At 38.9% G+C, this 23,888-nt stretch overlaps 1 protein-coding gene across 2 annotated transcripts in view; it reads right to left on the reverse strand.

Moving 5' to 3' along the window:
• Positions 1-23,888, reverse strand: part of KDM1A (lysine demethylase 1A) — a 66,034-nt gene that overhangs the window by 8,862 nt on the left and 33,284 nt on the right. For both annotated transcript variants that reach the window (XM_019981699.2, XM_019981708.2), the window contains 10 exons: positions 21,594-21,672; positions 20,855-20,947; positions 19,491-19,597; positions 17,868-17,949; positions 14,700-14,794; positions 5,030-5,172; positions 4,562-4,652; positions 3,398-3,532; positions 2,634-2,707; positions 1,750-1,861 (listed from right to left, as the gene is read on the reverse strand). In XM_019981699.2, coding sequence (XP_019837258.2) covers positions 1,750-1,861; positions 2,634-2,707; positions 3,398-3,532; positions 4,562-4,652; positions 5,030-5,172; positions 14,700-14,794; positions 17,868-17,949; positions 19,491-19,597; positions 20,855-20,947; positions 21,594-21,672 — 1,011 coding nt within the window. The remainder of the gene's footprint in view (positions 1-1,749; positions 1,862-2,633; positions 2,708-3,397; positions 3,533-4,561; positions 4,653-5,029; positions 5,173-14,699; positions 14,795-17,867; positions 17,950-19,490; positions 19,598-20,854; positions 20,948-21,593; positions 21,673-23,888) is intronic.

The raw sequence follows: 23,888 nt of genomic DNA on the forward strand, positions 1-23,888 counted from the left end.
GAGGCAGATGGCAAGTGCTGATTTGTAGTTGAGAGATCTGAACTAGTCAAAAACACTTTCAAAAGAGAACAAAGGTGAAGTTCTACTTGATTTCAAATTGTCCTATAAAGCAACCATGATCAGGACAGTGTGACAGTGGCACGGAGAGAGACAGTTGTTGAATGGAAGAACTGATTTTCAACAAATGTGACAAATGAAGAAAAAAGATGGTGCTAGATTAATAAGATAACCATATAGAAAACTATGAACTACGCTCACCTCTCACTATATACAAAAATTAACTGAAAATGAGTCATAGACCTAACATAAGAGCTAAATTCATAAAACTTTAGGAAGAAAATAGAGAATCTTTGCAGTCCTGGTTTAGACAAATATTTTTCAGGATACAAAAAGGACAAAGCCTAAAAGAAAGAGTCGACAAATAGGACTTTATAAAATTAAAAATATTTCTCTTTGAAAGATATCACTTAGAAAAGGAAAATGCAAGCTGCAAACTGGAAGAAAGAATTTTCAAACCATAAATCTGACAAAAGAATTATATCCAGGATTTTAAGAACATAATGAACTCTTACAAGAGAACAAACAACTAGATTTTTTAAAAGTAGGCAAGAGATCTAACAGCCTTTTCACCAAATAACTGACATATGAATGGCCAATAAGCACATAAAACGGAGAAGGCAATGGCAATCCACTCCAGTACTCTTGCCTGGAAACTCCCATGGATGGAGGAGCCTGGTAGGCTGCAGTCCATGGGGTCGCTGAGGGTTGGACACGACTGAACGACTTCACTTTCACTTTTCACTTTCATGCATTGGAGAAGGAAATGGCAACCCACTCCAGTGTTCTTGCCTGGAGAATCCCAGGGACGGGGGAGCCTGGTGGGCTGCTGTCTATGGGGTCGAGCAGAGTTGGACATGACTGAAGCGACTTAGCAGCAGTAAGCACATGAAAAGATGCTTCACTTTATTGGTCATCACAGAAGTGCAAATTAAAACCACAATGAAAAATTACTAACCAACCTTAAAAACAGTTAAAAAATTTAAAGCTGACAGAGTATCAAGTGCTGGTGAGGGTGTGGAACAACAGAACTTATGTACACTACTGTTGAGAATGTAGTTTCGAAAACACTTTAAAAATCTACTTCCCACAGTAAAAATTTTACTTCTAGATATTTACCCAAGAGAAAGACATGAATGTTCATAGTAGCTTCAAGTATTTATAGCCAAAAACAAAACAACCTAAATGTCTAAATATGTACCAGTGAATGGATACATTGCGGCATATCCATTCAATGGATATGATATTACTAAACAACAAAAGGAGCCAACTACGGAAACATACAACAACGAATCTCCAAATGTAAAGTCACACACAAAAGGCTACGGACAGTGCAATTATGTGCTGCATGGTTCAATTTACATGTAATTCTAGGAAAAGCAAAACTGTAACGACAGAAAGCAAATTGGTGGTTGTGCAGGGCCAGGAGCTGAAGGGCTGGGGACTGAATGCAAAGGGGTGAGAGAGAACTTTTCAGGATGACAGACACGTTCTATATCTTAAAATGTGGTGGTGGTTCATAACCATTTAAGTTTGGCAAAATATCAAACTGCTCACTTAAAATAGGTTTTATTGTATATACATTATAACTAACTAAAGCTGTTTAAAAACACACATCAGATAAATTAACAGTCTCTCTTAGGAGCCTCTCAGAGACATGTGCAACAAAATACATGGCAAAGGAGTTTTTACCTGATCCCAGTGCTTGAGGGAGAGTGTGGAGAGAGGCGTGGCATTAGCAAACTCCAGATTTGCAAAATGCCAATCAAGTATCTGTCTGTCTCTTGATGAGAGATATACATCACTGCAAAATGACAACGAAGGAGCTCAAGGTTACTAAAGGGCATTACTACCATTCTCAATGGGCTGATGTTGATGATATCAGTGGGACTATGCCTTATGTGAAGAAATTCTAAGTCAAAAACAGGATCTCATCTGTCTTATTAAACCCTTTATTGCTAGTGCCTAGGAGCAGTGCCAAGCTTCCTACATAAAGCAAAGGCCTAACTGTAATTCGGATAAAAAAATTAGTCTGGAAAAAAGTCTTCTTTATACTATTTACCTTGTATTATAAAAGCTTACTTGTATCCTTTTTTTGTGTGTTTTATATTTTGAATAAAGCATTTTTTAAAAAAGCAAGACGGGTGGCATCCCTGACTGGAGAAAAGAGCAATGTATGTGGATGCCGGATGCCACATGGAGCACTTGTCACCATGTAAGGGTGCACTGTCAGAAATTAAGTGTAACACTTTTCTGATCCTCAGAATTTTGAAATTTAAAGCAATACCACTTTCTACCTCACTCAAAGACAATTTGCATTCAAATATCAAATCTTATGGGAAAAAGCTATCGTTTTAAGAAAGATACCTTGATTTAAGCATCTAGGACACTCTTACATATTACCATATAAGAACAGAGTATTAAGGACCCTGTTCTGCATGCACAGACACCTTCCATTCATGAAATAGTCTACAATGCATTCACTGAGCATACATAGGAGGCCAGGGTCTTTGTAATCTTCCTTCTAAATTTAATGGAGAGAAGAGTAAAAGCTATCTGTTGGAGCATTTATTTACCTTGGGGGATTGGCTTCCAACTCTTGAAGTTTTTCTTCTAGTTTTCCTTGTGTCTCAGCTAATTCATCATATTCCTGATGGAATTAAGAGAACCAGGTTGGTCAGGATGAGTCAGAGATGCACCTAGTTATTTGCAACACAGAGGGTTAGGCCTGCACCACGCCCCTGTTCAGGTCAATTACAAGAGTGCCTTCGCCCAAGGCTGGGTCACGATGCATGTAACAGGGGGGTGTGGTGGGGGAAGAGGATGAAGAAGAAACACACTAGTATGCTACACAGGAAGGATAAAAAAGAATAGTGACTGTCACTTCTCATGCATTTACTGTGTCTCTAGTATGAATAAGCCCTTCAGATCCCTCTACAAGTAAGGTAGTACTTAAGACCATGTCACAGATGAGGTGACTAAGGCGTCGAAAGTCACATGGCTAGGAGATTCTAAGTTAAGAGATTTCAACCAGACGGTCTGACTCCAATAACTCTGAAGTCCACCTTCATTAACATTACTCTAAACTGTCATGGATAAACTATCACGGAGGGCTAACCTGAGATGCAGGTAAGCTAAAGGATGATATTGTGAAAACAAGGTAGGAATTCTGCAGAAAAAGCAGACAAAACTAACCCATTAAGTCCCCAGGGCTCCTGTGTACCAAACCCTCTTCTTACTATTCTAGGCGCCTGTCACTGGCTAATGGCCAAAATTTCCCAGATCTATATGATCACTTAGGATTCCAAATAAAATCAGGAGGCATGTATGTACATCATACCTTACACAGGGCAGTTAGATCCCTGTGTTTGCTTTTCACTAAGAACTCAGCAGTGATATCTCTGGGTGGTTTGACTTCAGATGCTTCTTTGTATTGCTGATGGAGTTCCTTAATTTTCTCTTTTAAATTTACCATCTAAGAGAGAAAAACACAAATTTGCCATTACAGACAGTGACATAATTCATCACCAAAGCATGTACTTTGGCTCCTCCCCTAAACTGCTGTTATACCAAAACAGGGTTACACTGCAACATGTATGGAATTAAGTACCTCTTCCAAATGATGATATTTAAAACAGGAAAAAATCCTACATGGCTCAACACAGAGGCATCAAATCACTATCAAACAGGCAGGATTGACTCTGTCTTCCAAAACAAATGGAAGAACCAGGAGTATCCCATTAATAAAAATAATGTCCCCCAAATACAAATTAATTCAAAATTTAACTACCAGGTAAAAGAAACTGTCAACAATAAAACAGTTTTGGGAAACAAATTATCATGATTTGTCTTTTAAAAACGTAAAAGGTCAAATCATCACATCAAGAACCTTAAGGAACCATTCCCAATGTCAGTTCTTCCAGGTTTCTGAGGGGAAGGTTAAAGCCTGAGACTAGGAGCGCCACACCAGCTCTCGCCGTTGGTTCTCTGCCACTCTTCTCGCGTCCTCCACACCACAGTTCGTGAAGGAGGTGTGCCAGAGACCTCTTCATTTGACAAGATAAAGACATGAAGCACAGTCGAAGAGGGAGGCCAAGAGCCCAGCCAAAAGATGCACCCAGATTTTGCAATTATAAAGCCTCCAAGTTTGCAGCTGGCAGGATGCGGAGAAACAGTTTCCCAGTCTGGAGCTGGGGCTCTGGAAGGTGAAATACACAAGGGCCCCCTTATTCGTACCACTGAGGAATATCCTCATATTGGCACCTCAAGTGAAATCCTTAGGCCAACGAATTATGATCCTGGCTACTGACATGTTGTCTTCATCAGTGGGAACTTGACCCCAGCACAGCTGATCTCCCTTTTCATCCTAGACTCCAGCAGAGGGCACTAGACCAGCTTTGCAACAGTCAAAGGCAATCTGTTACAGCAAAGATCTGTTTCTCCCAGCAACAATTATCAATAATGTCATACTGAAAGACTGACAGATAAAAATACAGAATTTTACCTTATTAAGAAGTTCCTTCAGTTCCTCCTGAGTTTTCACTATCTTCTTCCAATGTTCAATCTGTTCATCTTTGACATGCTTTTCTTGTAACCTGAAGAGACAATATATGTGCTTTGCTCACACAGCTACCCGTGCTGTGTAAGACAGGTGCCCATCCACAACATTTGATGGTATCAAGGCCCACTAAAATTTCTAAGACTTTGGAATAAGAAAGTTGGCTGGTGGCAAATTATTTTGTAGGTTATTTAAGTACAATCAATTCAATACCATAAAAGATATGAATTTTACAATTGAGAGAGCCTTAAGGATCATGTATGGACTTATTTTAAAAAGCTTTATTTTTAGATTTAACTATCATATGAAAATAAGTGAAAACTAGCTCAAATAAGACTTGATGGAAACTTAAAACACTACCCAGCAATCTATAAACAAAATCCACAATACAATAAGCAGTATCAAAGTACTTACTGAATGACAACTTCCAATGCCTGGCCAAGGGACACAGGCTTATTATTGAGGACGTTGAAGTCCAGTTGATGACTAAGGTAAGATGTAGCTTCTAGCAACCGGTTAAACTCTTGCTCTACCATTTCATCTTTCTCTTTAGGAACCTGAAAATTCGAAGTAGGGCAGAGTTGGTCCTTACAAGACTAAACATAGCCATCCATGAAAACACAAATGCTCTACAGTTTAAAAGGTCAAAATATGTATCTCAAAGGAGAGGCCTTTGAGGACAATGATTCAAACTATCTTTTCTATGAAGTGGTCAATTCCATTAAATGAGATATGAAATGTTTCAGCCCAGATATTCCCTATTCTCATGATTTGGCCCTCAGAGCTGGAACTCCACCTCTATGAACAGCCACAGGATTCACACTGGTGGTGAGTGAAGTCATGTGGAGCACAAGGTGCCCTGGAGCTGACATGCACTGAGATAAGCCGGGCTGACATGCAGACAACACACTGGAAAAGTTCTGGAGAACAAAGACTGTCAACACACCCAAGCACCTTGTAAATAAGGGCAGGATGAAAAAAATAAGAACAACATGGTATCTGCTTCCCCTCTAAGATAACAATTTCAGATAGGGGTAGTGAAGACAGAAGTGAAATTCATGGCTATTAATAAGAACACAATAGCATCTTAATTCTCAGAGTACTAGTGTTTTATGGCACCAATTAAGTTCAAGGTTGAATGTCCAAAGCTCTTAAGACTACGAGTAACTGAGGTACCAAGTCTGGCTCACTATTGTGGGGGAAGAGAACAGATTGCAAAGCAGATCATTAAGCTGCAAGAACATGCTCCTAAATCCCTGCTGTGCCCCTGCATAGTGATGCCATCAGTTAGCTGACACAAATCCCTCTGCTAATACTCAATTCAGCCCCAAAGTAAACTGTATCTGCAGTTCCACTGCTGAATTCATGGGGACAGTGAGAAGAATAAAGTATGTCTAAAGAAAGCATCTCTTGCCATAATAAGTTAGGCATGGGAAATGGGTTTCCAAATTTGGAATTTGACTTTACAATCAACCTAAAATTGGTAATAAGGAACAAAATACGAAAGTCCTAATAATTACTAAGGTGAGGAAGAACAGAGGTAATTATTGTGGATCAGACCATCACAGTAAAACTCTCACTTCTCATCTGAAACACCTTCACTTGTGCCCTTCACAATTAAACAGATGGTTTCAAAGCACTAGCCTCTGCCCTCTCAATGATGAGCCAACACAAGTAACTCTATCAGATGAGCCATGGTGTGGCAAAAAGAATATGGTGAGAAGTAGAATCTGCACCAAAACAAAGGGGAAAGGATGGCAATTCTCCTTCCAAACTGTAAATATGAAAGACACTATAACTGACTCAATCAAAATAATATTTTAAAGCATCAAGTTCTAAAAGATTACACATGGAAAACATCAGGAAATCTTTATGAATTAGAGAATCCCCCTGAGCCTAAGAAATAGATACCTGGGAGAATCTTCTGGTTTATGTTGAGAAACAAGGCTGTGAATCAGGCTCTGGAGCTTGGTACCATTTATGTATCAGGGTGGTACCTGGGACTTGGTGGATCAAACACACCTGACCTACCCCTTCAATCCCACAGCCAGAGGGGGGCTCTTGGTGACATCCCTACTTGCTCTGTTTTCACAGCTACCAGAGCTGATGGAAGTGATCTTGTTAGGAATTTCATTTACTGTCCCATCAGTTACTTTTCCTCACCGACATGATACAGTGAAGGTCAGTTCAGTTCAGTTACTCAGTCGTGTCCGACTCTGTGACCCCATGAATTGCAGCACGCCAGGCCTCTCTGCCCATCACCAACTCCTGGAGTTCACCTAAACTCATGTCCATCGAGTCGGTGATGCCATCCAGCCATCTCATCCTCTGTCGTCCCCTTCTCCTCCTGCCCCCAATCCCTTCCAGCATCAGAGTCTTTTCCAATGAATCAATTCTTCACATGAGGTGGCCAAAGTATTGGAGTTTCAGCTTCAGCATCAGTCCTTGCAAAGAACACCCAGGACTGATCTCCTTTAGGATGGACTGGTTGGATCTCCTTGCAGTCCAAGGGACTCTCAAGTCTTCTCAGTTCAAAAGCATCAATTCTTTGGCGCTCAGCTTTCTTCACAGTCCAACTCTCACATCCATACATAACCACTGGAAAAATCACAGCCTTGACTAGATGGACCTTTGTTAGCAAAGTAATGTCTCTGCTTTTGAATATGCTGTCTAGGTTGGTCATAACTTTCCTTCTAAGGAGTAAGCATCTTTTAATTTCATGGCTGCAATCACCATCTGGAGTGATTTTGGAGCCCCAAAAAATAAAGTCTGCCACTGTTTCCCCACCTATTTCCCATGAAGTGATGGGACCAGATGCCATGATCTTAGTTTTCTGAATGTTGAGCTTTAAGCCAATTTTTTACTCTCCTCTTTCACTTTCATTAAGAGGCTTTTTAGTTCCTCTTCACTTTCTGGCATAAGGGTGTATACAGGTCATATACAGAGAAGCTTAAAACAAAGCTGAAATTTTGCTTGGTGTTAATTCCCTCAATGATGTTACAAAAGATGATTCTAAAAACTCTAAATCTGGTGCTCCTTTAAAAAGGAATCAATTACATTTTCAATATGAAACCTCCATATTTATGAAATCCTAACTGATCACAGATGCAATGTGAAGGACTGCTCTTCCTGGAGTACAAATGGTGATACTTCTATACATGGCTTCTAAAATGCCTAGCAAGAGGATGCTATAGCAGCAAGGGGGGCCAGATCACATATGCCACTACAATAGGGCAGAATGTGCCAATACATATGTGTGCAAATGGTACTGATTAAAGCTCTTCCAGTGCCAACTATGTGGCTTGCTTTAGACAAGCTTTAATCTTTACAGCTAGAGTGACAGTCACATAGGGAAGTTCATACTGAAAAAGTACACAGCACTTCAAGGCTCAGTAACTGGGTTCTAGGGTGTGTGGTAGAGAAATATTTAAAGGGACACTGTCAAGGTTAGAGGGACCAAATTTGACCTTTTTTCTTCCCTCTGTTTGCTGAGCAGCCCACTTGATTCATTACACTTTCCCCTTTAGCCCACCCATGCCACCACAAAAAACTTGACTTTTTACATGCGCTTTTAATGACAAAAACTCAAATGGCACCAGTCCAACATATAGGCGCAACTCTACAACAACAAACCAGTGTGAATGTATGATGGAGAGGATCTCTGGAAGCGAAAGATTTAAGTTTCAAGCTTTTAATGGGTTATTGTAAACAGTGAGGAAAATGACTTGAAAAATTATGAAAAAAAAAATACCTTGACAGTGTCCTTTTAACCAGTGCAGCAGAGAGAGAAATAAACTGTAAATAACAGCCCAACAGCCACGTCAAGTTTAGTTTTGTGAGACAGCTGTAAAATCAAGGCTTTAAACACATAGCATGACAGAAGCATTGTTAGCTCAGAAGCTGCAACCACCAGAGAAATAAGGAACAGACTGTACAGAGACTAAAACGGGAGTCAAGGCGGAGAAATGGGCAAAAGAAAGGCACTTTTGGTGGTGGTGGAGGGTAGGGAGGTCAAGGGAGATGGTGCCAGAAAGCAGAGAATAAAGTAAAATTCAATAAAAGAGAAAAAGAAAAACACTGAACAGTAACAAGAACAACAGAATCAAACAAACAAACAGCAAACCAAAAGCTCACTGCCACATCTGACCGACACCAGAATGACACGGCTGCAGCCCTAGCGCATCTCTCTGACTCAGGGGTCCAGTCAGCAGTAAGGCCCCATCCGTCATCTGCTAGTTAAGCAGTTATTGGAATGTTGGCAGTGAGACCACGGATACCTTTGATACCTGGACTGTCTTCCCATTAATTTAAAAATTCCACTTTGAAATTAAATAAATTATTTGGAAAAGAGTAAATAAAATATTTGTCCATTAGGAAATTAATACTGACTGGGAGAAAACCAAAATGTTTGATGTATTTAAACCTTGAATCTGTTTCTAAAATTAAGCTAATTACCTATGTTCCAGTTGACTCAGACAATGAAAGAATTTTAGCAACTGACTACCTTAAGCAGTCCTTAAATACCGTTTCACGTCATTTCTTTCCTTTTGGTGAGAACCCTTGAACTCCGTTAGTTTCACAAACAATTATGAAAGGATGTTGAAATATTGGCAGTCTTTAAATACAAGTCTCAATAATTTTAGTTTAGTTTGAGCATTCTATTCTAGACTCTTAGTTGCATTCTGAGAAAGGAACTCAGCAAATGACTACCAGAGTTATTAGCAAAATGTCTGCTGGCAGCTGGATTTCTCTATTACACCACAGTGAGAACACAAAACAACAAACCATGTATTCTTTTGGGAAAGAATCACTGATACAGTTTTCTAGCAAAGAATCAAACAAAAATGCTATCACTTGAAACAGATTTTGTGATTCTTCAAAACCATTTATTTCTCTACAAAAGTCTCCAAATAAATGGTTCCAGATGAAAAATTTGGTGAGTCTCACTCCTGTAAATGGATTATAATCCTGACTGTTTTGGTCCTGTAGATTATACGGAGCATCCCTGAACATGGTCATGGGTTGGGGAGACCATGTGACTGGCCCATGCAGAATAAATTTTGGGAAAGCCAAGCAACTTTTTGGACAGGGTCCCAGATTCTGCAAGAAGTCATCGCAAAGAAAAGATAGCTCTTAGTTCTATCTCTGGTTGCATTCTATCATTACAAGCTTGGTAGGTCTTCAAAAACACTGCCGATCTGTCACACTTCCAGTCTGCATAAGTTCTCTAGCAGCAGAGCAAAAATGGGGTTAAGGTACACCTAGGTTCCAGGTACTGAAAAGTTCTGACATTTAGCAAGAGAAATTCTCAGGAAAAAGTAACACCCTGAAAAAAGTTGTAATGGCCAAATCCGGCCAACAGAGGTTACAGTCAGTCTCCACCTCTCCCATCTCCATGCACTTCTGTAACTACAAAACGAAACACTGGTTCCTTTGGTAAATCGTGGAAGAACAAATTTACATCTGAGGGGTTTCCAACTCAGATTCTGAAATAGCTAAGGGAAATGAAAGATAGTTGTTGACCCCAAGGGAGAATAAGGCAAGGGGTATATCTGTAATCTAAATATTGGGTAGGCCAAAAAGTTCATTCAGGTTTTTCTGTAACACCATACAAAAACCCAAATGAACTTTTTGGCCAACTCAATAAAATTCAATGTGATTCTATAAACGGAGACTGCTGCCTCCCTCCCGTTCTCTCTTAAGAATAGGGGATGTAAATAACTGACCTTCCTAGAGCAGGGACTAAGCCATATGGAGACGGAACACATGGCATGTCTAAGGAGTACAGTCTAGCAATTCCTAGCACATACGTGCTCAGTAAATTCTTGTTAAATGAATAAATTAATATAGTTTGGAAAAGTAAAGTCAGTATTGTAACTATATTTGAGGGAAAAATAACTATTTTGCAACTTCAAAAACATTAAAGAAGGGCATGAGATTTTTACATAAAAAGCGGAGACTGGCAGTCATGATTTACAAGGGTAGAGAAAGACTGCCTTAAAGATACCAAAGATGTTTCCAAAAAGGATGAAAACTGAAAAGGCCAAGACACCTGTGTCAAAACTATAATAACCTAGACACCACTCCATATGAACACAACTGGATACCTGGTAAGTTACGATAGGTACTGAGTGTACCCAATCAGTGGTATTTATAAGAAGCCTGGTATGCATTACCCTTCAAGAGTTATCTTTCTTCCTCTGAGCCATTCCCAAGTAGAAAATCAGGATCTGTTTCTCCAAGTAGTTACTGAGCCTTTGGATCTCACTTGATAATAACAACACACACATACCCCTCTCTCTCACACTCATGACTCAAAAAGAGCTGAAAACAAAACAAGAATCTAAAGCCCCTGAGTTACTAGCTGGTGTATAGGAGATGCAGAAAACACTCAGCCATTTCTCTAGTCTCCCCCACAATCCAGGTTTTCAGACTTCCCACTGGTGACTCCCAAAATGCTACTGAAAACATGAATTACCCTATTTTCCAACCTTATCCATTCAGAACTAATTACAGCATAATTCAGAGTATGACTCCATCATCAATTAATAATGACAATGAGCAAGGCAGCTGCTTCATTAACTGACTGTTTTTATAGGCTTGGAAGATACTTCTATTAGTTCAACATCCTAGCTGCCAGTGTAAGACCAGAGAGAAGGGAGAGGCAAGCTCTTTCAGGGATTCTTGTGACTGTGATTAAAACAATAACAAGGTAATGTAACAAAAACTACTTACTACATGATGTTTTTCCTATAGCAGCAAAATGCCTGGATATGGTAATATGTTCCTAAGACAACACTGTTGTTTACTCACTAAGTCATGTCTGAGTCTTTGCAATCCCATGGACTATAGCCTGCAGGGTCCTTCTGTCCATGGGACTTCTCAGCCAAGAATACTGGAGTAGGTTCCCATTTCCTTCTCCAGGGGATCTTCACAACTCATAGATTGAGCTTACAACTCCTGCATTGTCAGGTGGGTTCTTTACCACTGAGTCACCAGGGAAGCCCTTAAGACAATATTACAAGTGGTATTTATAACTGAGTTTGCTGCTGCTCTTGTATAGGATGAAGTACTTAATTTTTGTGTACTAACAAAAGAACCATCTAATTACCCTCTTTTCTACTGATGCTATACAGAGAGAATAGAGCAACACATCCCGTTTTGTACAACAGTTTACTAAAGAAAAAGCAATGGCTGAGTGAGTATTCTAGGTGGGCCTCCTTAGAGTAACAATTAAAAAAAGTTCTTTTAATAAAAGAAGGAGACTCAGCTGATGCAGTCACACTGACAGAACTGCACACCTCTCCTGCCCCAACCTTCCCTGGGCTCTCAGCCAGGCAGAACGGCATTAGACACCAGGGGAAGTGGGATGGATTGGGACCCTGGAATTGACATATAGACACAACTATGTATAAAGTAGATAACTAGTTAGAACCAACTGTATAGCAAAGAGAACTCTACTCAGTGCTCTGTGGTGACCGAATTGGGAAGGAAATCCAAAAGAGGAGATACATGCACACATGTGGCCGATTCACCCTGCTGTACAGCAGAAACTAACACCACACTGTAAAGCAACTATATACCAATAAAACCTTTTTTTTTTTAAGTTAAAAAAAAAAAAAAGCTAAAACACCAGACAAGAGACCTGACTCTACAATTTATTGACTATGGTGACGTCAGGCAAACACATGTGTGTGCTTTAGATTCTTCCCCTGCAAAGTGAGGAAAGGAAGCAACCGAGTGAGATTCCTTAGATTTCTAAAGCCATGAAACATATCTGACTATGAGTATAAATTAATCTGGCTATAAGCCAAAAGCCAGTCTGCTAGTCAATAGGTATCCATTCGTCCTCCGAACTAGATTACTGGGAACAGCAAGATACAAAAACATTAACAGGGCAAGCAGAACTCAAAGCTACAAAGAAATTCTTTCCTCAAATTTAGTAATGCCTGAAGAATCCTCCTTACCATTTAGCTGCATTACCAAATACAAACCAACCAAGAAAAATCCTGTAAAGATCAGAGCTGAATAACAACAAAATGCTGAAAACCACACACCAGCTTAACAACTGTTTACTAGAATGCTACTCAAAGAGCTGGTCCTGGTGAGATAAGGAGCTTATGCCAGAACATAAACTAAAGCAACATTTCTTTCACTGAGAAAACTCCTGCTACCAAAGCCATCTGAACTAACACTGTGGTTAAAAGGATGCAGTTTATTTACATTCTGGTACAAGATATTTCTCTCATCCCATATCAGTAACCAACAGTTCATGAACTGGCAGCTGGTTGTAGGCCATATGTGAGTGAATGTTGCTATACTATGGGCTTCCCTGGTGGCTCAGATGGTAAAGAATCTGCCTGTAGGAGACCTGTGTTTGATCCCTGGGTTGGGACGATTCCCCTGGAGAAGGGCATTTATTTGGAAACAAATGTTTTCTAGAATGTTTTACAGCTTATCTAATACCACAAAAGCAGACCATTCCTCTGGATATCTCTACTAGGGGAAAAAACCTCACATTTTACTGTTAGAAAGACTAAATGAACCTGTTCTACATTCGGGAAAACCAAAAAAAAAAGATAGTGTCTCAAAGACTAGTGATAATCTTTGGCTTGGATTCCATTACTTCTTGAGGATATAATATCAACTTCAAAGACCTTGCTTCCGCAATTCAATTCTCTATATTATTGTCTATCCACCTAAAACATCTATCTGGTCATGTCACTTCCTCCGCTCTCAACAAGACTGGATAGATGAAACTAGACTGGAAAAATGGGAGCCTTTTATAGTACTCTTTCTACATTTATATAAGTTTGAAAATTTGTGTACAAGTCCCACCTGACTGTAGGTCTTATATGGCAGGGACTGTCTTATTCATCTCTGCATTTTTTTTTTTTTAACAGATCTTTGCAAGTAATAGAAGTTTATAGAATTGCTGAATTAACGTCTACTTCATCTTTTTCTATTTTATTGTTAGAAGGCTGCTTGCCCTTTTCCCTCACCCCCAGAAAAGCCCTAGAAGTAAATTTGGATCCAGAATGGTGGGGATGGGAACCAAAGCATTCCCTGAAAGTCTGTACTTCTCTGATATGAACCCTATAAAAAAGTCTTTTCCTAAAGGTAGATAGTAAAAGGCGAGGATGTCCCACAGGACCTATGACAAAAACTTCTCGAGTTGGAATATTACCACTTTCAATAACAGTAGCTACACTGCCATATACACAGCAAAGCTTTTCTTCCTTGAAATATAAAGGTGACAATGTGTTTATATTCTGAGAACTACAGTCTCTTTTACTCCTAACAGGGGAGCTGGCAAACTTCCACTGAAAACAAACTTTTGAGTTTCACAGACCCCTAAAAAATTAGAACTGACACATAACCTATCAGGCAGTTGTTAAAACACTCCCACTCTCCCATATTAAACATCACTTTCATGTTACTGCCATGCTAACTATAGGAAGCTCCTATCTGGGCTTCCCTGGTGCCCAGTGTATTCGATCCCTGAGTTGGGAAAATTTCTTGGAGAAGGAAATAGCAACCCACTCCAGTATTCCTGCCTGGGAAATTTCATGGACTGGTGGGCTACAGTCTCCTGGGTTGCAAAAAGTTGGATGTGACTTAGTGACTAAACAACAACAACAAATGCCTCTGATAAACAAATACTTTAACCTACCTAAGCATCAATTTAGTACTGCCATTCACTATTAGCCCATCAGAAACCTGATCCTATGAACATAAAACTGAAATCATGAAGAGCACACAAAGCTAAAGCACATGATGGGAGGCACAACACAAAGAAATGAAGAATCAGGTGGTCATTCTACAGGTCTCTTAGGGTATAGGTGGCCACAGCCAAATAAAAAAATTAATCACTTGGCTAGCCTAACTTTCATTAAGTATTTAAATACCTAAGCAGCTATTATAACTCCATCCTATATAGCTCAGAGTTAAGAATCTGAATAAAGCCACATTATTTCTACCCTCAGTTCATATTTGTATGTGTGCATGTTCATCCACATATTTTTCCAAAATTGCTTTCAACTGAACCAAAGAAATTGCATAAAGTTGTTTGCTGTCAACTTACAGCTTGTCCATTCGCTTCATAAAGTGGGCATTTTTGCTTGATCTTGGCCAGTTCCATATTTACTTGTTTGCTGACCACAGCCATGGGATTCCCTCCTAGAAAAAACTTCAACAATTAAATTCACATACTTTATGAAAAGGCAACAAAAACTTCAAAGAAAAAATATTTTTACTCAAATTTTAAAATATTAAAGCTTAGGGTATATGAATTAATACCAAAAAAATGCCCAAAGTAAAACAAACATATAAGCATAAAGAAGAAAGCAAAACAGTGTGTGCGTGTGTGCTCAGTCACTGAACCTATTACCAAAAATTAGTTAACATTACAGATCATGAACTCCTTATTGCCAAATTCAGACTTAAATTGAAGAAACTAGGGAAAACCACTAGACCATTCAGGTATGACCTAAATCAAATCCCTTATGACTATACAGTGGAAGTGAGAAACAGATTTAAGGGACCAGATCTGATAGAGTGCCTGATGAACTATGGACGGAGGTTCGTGACATTGTACAGGAGACAGGGATCAAGACCATCCCCATGGAAAAGAAATGCAAAAAAGCAAAATGGCTGTCTAGGGAGGCCTTACAAATAGCTGTGAAAAGAAGGGAAGTGAAAAGCAAAGGAAAAAAGGAAAGATATTCCCATCTGAATGCAGAGTTCCAAAGAATAGCAAGGAGAGATAAGAAAGCCTTTCTCAGCAATCAATGCAAATAAACAGAGGAAAACAACAGAATGGGAAAGACTAGAGATCTCTTCAAGAAAATCAGAGATACCAACGGAACATTTCATACAAAGATGAGCTCGATAAAGGACAGAAATGGTATGGACCTAACAGAAGCAGAAGATATTAAGAAGAGGTGGCAAGAATACACAGAAGAACTGTACAAAAAAAGATCTTCACGACCCAGATAATCACGATGGTGGGATTACTCACCTAGAGCCAGACATCCTGGAATGTGAAGTCAAGTGGGCCTTAGAAAGTATCACTATGAACAAAGCTAGTGGAGGTGATGGAATTCCAGTTGAGCTATTCCAAATCCTGAAAGATGATGCTGTGAAAGTGCTGCACTCAATATGCCAGCAAATCTGGAAAACTCAGCAGTGGCCACAGGCCTGGAAAAGGTCAGTTTTCATTCCAATCCCAAAGAAAGGCAATGCCAAAGAATGCTCAAACTACCGCACAGTTGCACTCATCTCACACGCTAGTAATGTAACGCTCAAAATTCTCTAAGCCAGGCTTCAGCAATACGTGAACCGTGAACTTCCAGATGTTCAAGCTGGTTTTAGAAAAGGCAGAGGAACCAGAGATCAAATTGCCAACATCTGCTGGATCATGGAAAAAGCAAGAGAGTTCCAGAAAAACACCTACTTTTGCTTTACTGACTATGCCAAAGCCTTTGACTGTGTGGATCACAATAAACTGTGGACAATTCTGAAAGAGATGGAAATACCAGACCACCTGACCTGCCTCTTGAGAAACCTATATGCAGGTCAGGAAGCAACAGTTAGAACTGGACATGGAACAACAGACTGGTTCCAAATAGGAAAAGGAGTACGTCAAGGCTGTACATTGTCACCCTGCTTATTTAACTTCTATGCAGAGTACATCATGAGAAACACTGGGCTAGAAGAAGCACAGCTGGAATTAACATTGCCAGGAGAAATATCAATAACCTCAGATATGCAGATGACACCACCCTTATGGCAGAAAGTGAAGAGGAACTCAAAAGCCTCTTGATAAAAATGAAAGAGGAGAGTGAAAAAGTTGGCTTAAAGCTCAACATTCAGAAAACGAAGATCATGGCTTCTGGTCCCATCACTTCATGGGAAACAGATGGGGAAACAGTGGAAACAGTGTCAGACTTTATTTTTGGGGGCTCCAAACTCACTGCAGATGGTGACTGCAGCCATGAAGTTAAAAGATGCTTACTCCTTGAAAGGAAAGTTATGACCAACCTAGATAGCATATTCAAAAGCAGAGATACTACTTTGCCAACAAAGGTCCGTCTAGTCAAGGCTGTAGTTTTTCCAGTGGTCATGTATGGATGTGAGAGTTGGACTGTGAATAAAGCTGAGCACCAAAAAACTGATGCTTTTGAACTGTGGAGTTGGAGAAGACTCTTGAGAGTCCCTTGGACTACAAGGAGATCCAACCAGTACATTCTAAAGGAAATCAGTCCTGGGTGTTCTTTGGAAGGACTGATGCTAAAGGTGAAACTCCAATACTTTGGCCACCTGATGCAAAGAGTTGACTCATTGGAAAAGACTCTGATGCTGGGAGGGATTGGGGGCAGGAGGAGAAGGGGACGACAGAGGATGAGATGGCTGGATGGCATCACTGACTCAATGGACGTGAGTCTGAGTGAACTCCGGGAGTTGGTGACGGACAGAGAGGCCTGGCGTGCAGCGATTCATGGGGTCGCAGAGTCGGACAACGACTGAGCGAATGAACTGACAGATCCTTCTAGATTTTATGTGCGTAAGATTAGACATTACACACAAAAGGATCATAACACATGCACTGTTTTATAATCATTTTTCAACTTAGCAATAAATTGTGAACATAATTTCATGTTAATATGGAGCTAGAAATTTTTAGCAGCTGGAGAGTTCTCACTGAATAACAATTTAATCTTCTAATCTGCAGTTTCTAACATTGTTACCCCATACTGAAAATGTTTTGAACACAATATGGTTCACTTGTCTATTTTCTTTAGGTTAATTTCCTAGAACTAGATTTGCCAGGGCAAAATCTACACACATTTTAAATTATGCACATACTGATATATCTTTTCAGAGAACTGTTTGCCAATTTACCTTTCACTAACACTGAGAACAGGCTTCCCAGCTTGTGTAGTGGTAAAGAATCCACCTTCCAGTGCAGGAGACACAAGAGACACAAGTCTGATCTCTGGGTGGGGAAGATCCCCTGGAGAAGGAAATGGCAACCCAGGCCACTATTCTTGCCTGGAAAACTCCATAGACAGAAGAACCTTCCAGGTTGTCACAAACAGTTGGACATGACTGAGCGACTGAGCACATACACGTAAGACTAAGAACAGAATCCAAACCAATGTATTTAAAAATTGAATCGATGACTTTATAAGATTAAACCATTTTATGAGTCTCAGACCCTGAAACCGTAGCACAAAACTAAACTACTTACCAAGACCTGTTACTACCATGGCTCCAAGGTCAGCTACATAGTTTCCTTTGCGAAATGTAGCAACTCGTCCACCCACACGATCCTGTTTTTTAAAAATTAAATGGCTAAAATTAATTCTAGTTTAATCATAATAACCTGGCAAAGTACCATCTCAGGCCTCTTTGATAACTTAAAAAGAAAAAGGTGTAGAGTTTACATGGGAGTATGATGTTAGCTCAAAGAGGAAATGAAGTTTAACTATTTGAGGGAATGGGAGATAATGACACATAAAAGGAACAGAATTAAGTGCTATGAGATAGGAAAAAATTTAATAGCCAGAAGATATCAGTTATAGGTACTATTTAGCTCTCAACCCCAATGTCTCTAATACCACTTATTGTACAGGCTGAGCAAGGGCCACCCACAAAGAAAATACCTGCACAAAAATTTCAACACTTAAGGTCATTTTTCTACCACCGTGTTCTGACTCTTGTCCCCCAGTGTCAAAGTCAGGTGTGACTGATTTGATAGACAGCTTCTCTGAGAAAGGCCTCTTCAATGTAGCCTCATGCCCAAGGGCAGTGTCTACTGAACATGAACCGTTGACAATACCTCTCATTTCTAAAAAGGCCCAAGTGTTATCTTTGCTGACTGGAGATTTTCAAATATAGGGAAATCTTACTGAGCTGCAGCGAAACCTCAGTCATGAGTTACGTGAGTACTCTGTAAACTCCAGACCAACAAATGAAAAAAAGCAAAACAAGACAAAAACCTATACACATGGGTAGGAATCATAATGATCCTCCATTATTCTTTACTGTATTCTCAGTACATAGGATACACAGGCACACAGATATTTTCCAATTAAGGAATAAAATATTATTTTTAGTAAGACTATCACAAATTGTTTATTTTGATTTCCCCATACTATCTGAAAAGAACATTAAAAAAAATTAAATTTCGATTGTACTGCACAAAACATTTTGAAAGCTTTTATAAAATTTTAGATGATTTAGGTTATGTGAGAAGTGTTTTGTTGTTGCTATTTTAAGTGGCAGGAGCCCACAGAGGTCTTTAAGCCACTGAAAGATAATTAAATCTCAAACATTACTCATGAAAATGATTTGAACAGTGATGTCCTATTGGGATACTCTTTTTTTCTACTCTGTGCCATCATCCTCGTCCTCCTTCAGCTTCCATTCCTCTCTCTGGACTAATGGTAAAGAGCCAGAATCTTGGATTTACCAAGGCTGTAAAAGACAGCTGCTGCCTGAGAAGCAACTCCTCTCCCTTTACTATCGAACAGAATACAGCCACCACTAAAAGTAACTGCATTCTATAAAGGGTATTTCAACAAAGCCCACAAATTGAAAGTTGCTAATTGTAGGAAACAATGACCTGAAAATATACACTAGAGGGCTATATAGATTATATAAACTCTAAATACTCACTGAGCCCTTTTCAAAGTCTTATTGTCAAAAATGCTTTATTCGATGTAGTTATTAACACCATCAAAATACTTTTGAGTATTATTTAAATCAATTTGGTTTAGTTCAATTTGTATGATTCCTTAATTTACCACAGATAATTTCCTTACCATATTTTCATCAGGTTGGGCTTCTAAACCCAAACTAAAATTCTTACCCTGGCTTCCAGAAGTGTGACATCCATTCCAAAACTCTGTAACTGACGAGCTGCTGCCAAGCCTGAGACCCCAGAGCCTATGATGATTACCTTTCCTGTCTTCTTAGCTGAAAATAAAAAATGAACAAAAATTAAAACACTGTTACAGTTTTAATATTTTTATCATTTTTTATCAAGAAAATTTCTAAATTCTTTACGTTATGATGTCTCACAAATAATTTAGTTATTTTCAAAATAGGAAAACTATATGAATACAAATTAACAAATATCTGAGACTTATACTTTAACTCAATGTTTAAAATTTATAAATGGAATTCTTTACCTTAAAATTTACTTTCTCATTACTTCAGTCACATGCTTGCTTCAGTGTCTGTGATCCTTGGTAAACTTATTATGCATAATCTCCCACATTTACCTCACAATTATACTAGGACAATTTGAGCAGTCAACCAACTGATTCTTAAAGCTATTTTCTATAAGCTGTACTTCTGCAGTCCTTCCTTTTCTTAAAAATTATTAAAGCAGAGGGGACTTCTCTGGTGGTCCAGTGGTTGGAACTCTGTGTTCTCAATGCAGAGTTCGATGCCTGGTCAGGGAACTAGACCCCACGTGCCACAACTAAGAGTTCGAATGCTGCAACTGAAGATCCCATAGGCCACAACCAAGACTAGGCACAGCCAGATAAATATATACATTGTAAAAAATTATTAAAGCAAAAAAATAAATGTATTATAAACAGATGTGTGTGCTTAGTTGCTCAGTTGTGTCCGACTCTTTGAAACCCCATGGACTGTAGCTGCCAGGCTCCTCTGTCTATAGGGACCAGGCAAGAATACTAGAGTGGGTTGCCAGGCCCTCCTCCACAGGATTGTCCCAACCCAGGGATCGAACCCAGGTGTCCCACATTGCAGGCAGATTCTTTACCATCTGAGTCACCAGGGAAGTGCAAATAAACAGATAGATGTATTAATTCTCAGATTATCCCTATCTTCTGACTCCTGGCAGACATTATCCAGACACCATTAAAGGGGTAAACAGCATTAAAAAAAAATAAAAATGCAACCCTATCACTGCATTAAAGAACTGCTCAATGAGAGAAAACAAACCTCCCACTTTCATAACTGATTTTTCATTTTTAATAAACTATTTTTGTTTTTTCTTAAATTGGAAATTCATCTCTTTTACCAAGTATTTATCAAACCAGAAATTATAGGAAATTCATATTTATAAGGAGATTTTAGTTTAAATTTGACTTATAAGAAGATAAGCTTGGGAATATTCTGGCTCTAAATATGGATCAGAAATCAAAATAAAGCCTCCTGGAATCTAATCCAAAACAATGAAATTCATTGGCTAGTCCTTACTTGGGAGGGGCTTTATCCTCTTATAGATGCCGAAGTTGATAAGACCATGACGCTCTAAATAACTGTGAACTCGGTGGACAAGCACAGTATCACCTACAGAAAAATGAATTTAAATACATGTTTATCTTTTTAGCACTTTAAATGGAAAACTCTGATTCTTCTTTATTTCTCCATCATGAAGTCATTCTATTCATCTTTTCCATAAGCTTCAAGTCATATGACTCCTTTAGGCAAGTGATTTTGAGAACTGTTAAGTCTGTGTGGTAGTCCAAAAAGCCTATCACACAATCTTCAATTTTTAAGAATGACATTCCAATACAGATGAAATGAAGGACAAAACCAACCCTTTAAATAGCAGTAGTATGCTCATTTACTTTGGGAAAATCTTTACAACACCATTGGTGGCAAGTGGCAAATGAAAAAGCCAAATATACAGCCAATTGAATGCCACCAAAGTGCTCTGTGGATTAAAGCTGGAACACAGGTCTAGAGAGATTATTAGCAATTTCTTGAACTCATTCACCTGTCATCACAAATAAAAATTCAGAAGAACAATTACAAACACACAAAACAGTTTTGCTAAAAGGCTCACTTTTGCACAGCACAGGCGTGAAATAAAATGAATATATGTATGAAAATTAATTAACAAATTCAGTATCAAGGAGCCATGAGCTTCTGCAAAAAAATATCAATTTTCACAATCCAGTTCAAGATCAGTCCTATGGAACATACTACTTACTGTTGTAAGGCGCTTCTAATTGTTGGAGAGTAGCTTCAAATGTCAGCTGAATCTTTGGATTATCCAACCACAACTGCAACTGTAATCGAATGACAGAAAATTGTATTACATACAAATAGACATACACTATTTGATTGCCTCAAATATGGGTTTTCCTTTCAATGAAACAGTAAGGGTTTTATTTCTGACAAAGAAACTAATGAAACACAAAACCATGGCAAATGAGGGAATAATTAAAGAAGCTGGGAAATATGTGGCCTACCAAGTAACTTGTCAAAATCATTCAGCTTGGGAGCAACAAGGATTTAAACCTGGATTAGATATCTCCAGAGATACTGAGTTGATACAAAATTAAATGATCATTTAGATATGTGGTGACGTGTGTGTGCAAAAGATAACTCCTCAGTTATTAGCCTGCACAACTAAATGAATTGGTATACCATTTACTGAATGAGGGACACTGAAATAAGAGATCATGAGTTGAGTTTAAAGACAATAAGAGGAGCTGAAAGACTGGCATCTAGATACGCAGCTGGGGTTCAGAGAGTTGAGGTTTAGAGCCTCTTGCTTATGGGAATAACTGAAGTCAAGTGTGCAGAAGAAGGGTTCCTAGCAGGAAAGAACAGGGGAGAGAGGAGAGGACCTTAAGGACTTCCAACCAGTTCACATAGTTGGCCTGTTGTTAAGGACAACCCTACGAATCATTCAGAGAAGACAACAACCAGGGAAGCAACAGAAAAACTAGAATACTGTGTTAAGCTAAGGAAGCTGTGTATTTAAGAAAGGAGTCAATTATTTCTAATACTGCTGAAAAAGCAGTAAAATGAGGAATGACAAATATTAAGGTACAATCAATGGCCTCTAACATGAATTCTCTTCAAATTGAATACATACCTACAAAAGGCAAGACCAGCGGAATACTATCATATTTAAATCTTAGCTAAAAGTTAATAAATACTGCTCCATCAAATTTCAAAGGAGTTAATGTGTAAATAAATTCAGTTACAAAGAGATATGACCAAATTCATATGGACCCTCTGCTTTTCTCTGTGGCTACTGTCAAAAGGAAAATGGAATTCCTCAATCATGCCGTGGGCCCAAGCCCATCAAACTTCAACATAAGCCTTTTTCCTCCTTCCATCTTATAATACAAAGCTCACATCACAGGTTCCAGTTGAATAATTCTAAAATTGTGGTTTTAAAATCTGGAAGCAAAGGATGCAATTTAACATGAGACAAGTGACACAGTTCTTATAGGAAAGAATAACTTAAATTCTGTTTTATAGCCAGAGACCACAACTTTAAATCTGCGCTTAGTCCTTCCCCAAATCTGGACTTCTGTCACAGGGAATGAATCAGAGGAAACAGAGATCGCTATAAATCTACCACTGAAATTCAAGTAAAAGTGAAAACTTCCCTCAGGTGAAACAACAAAATGACAATTTTGTCTGAAATCTACTTAGAACAAATGTTAACAAGCTATACACAGAAGCTGATTCAATTATAAGGCAAATCAGCCTCAAAAATGCACATTAGGACTTTTCCATTCACTTTTAAAAAATCACCCAATTTTTTCTTCACAAAAAGAACCTTTATTCACTACTACACAAACCTACCAATCACTCTAGCTAAATGGCATCTAACAATCCAAATTTAGCAGTAGTTCTACAATCTAATGGTCAAAATAAAGATGTTAGTGGTGAATAAAAAGACATCTCTGAGTATTTATTCAGCTATATCCAAAATAGCTGAAATTCAACATGAATTTCTTCTACTCTTTCACCGGAGTATAACTAATGGAGCTTCCCTGGTGGCTCGGCCAAGCAGGTAAAGAATCTGCCTGCATTGCAGCAGACCCTGGTTCAATCCCTGAGTCGGGAAGATTCCCTGGAGAAAAGAATGGCTCTTGCCTTGAGAATTCCAGTATTCTTGCCTTGAGAATTCCATGGACAGAGGAGCCTGGCAGGCTACGTCCATGGGGTCGCAAAGAGCTGGACACGACTGAAGTGACTAACATTTTCACTTTCAGAGTTTAACAAATATGTTCTGACAGTATACAGTTAAAGAATTTCTGATGGGACTTCCCTGGTGGTCCAGTGGCTAAGACTGTGTTCCCAAAGCAGGGTACCTGGGTTTGATTCCTAGTCAGGGAACTAGATCCCACAGGCCAACTAAGACCCCAGGGCAGCCAAATTTAAAAAAAAAAAAAAAAAACTTCAGATGAATAAAGAATGTAAAAGAAAAATTCACAGAAGAAATACGAATGACTAACAAATATGAAAAAGCCATCAGTCT

Source organism: Bos indicus, chromosome 2 (assembly GCF_029378745.1).
Source record: "Bos indicus isolate NIAB-ARS_2022 breed Sahiwal x Tharparkar chromosome 2, NIAB-ARS_B.indTharparkar_mat_pri_1.0, whole genome shotgun sequence".
NCBI classification, from domain to species: domain Eukaryota; kingdom Metazoa; phylum Chordata; class Mammalia; order Artiodactyla; family Bovidae; genus Bos; species Bos indicus.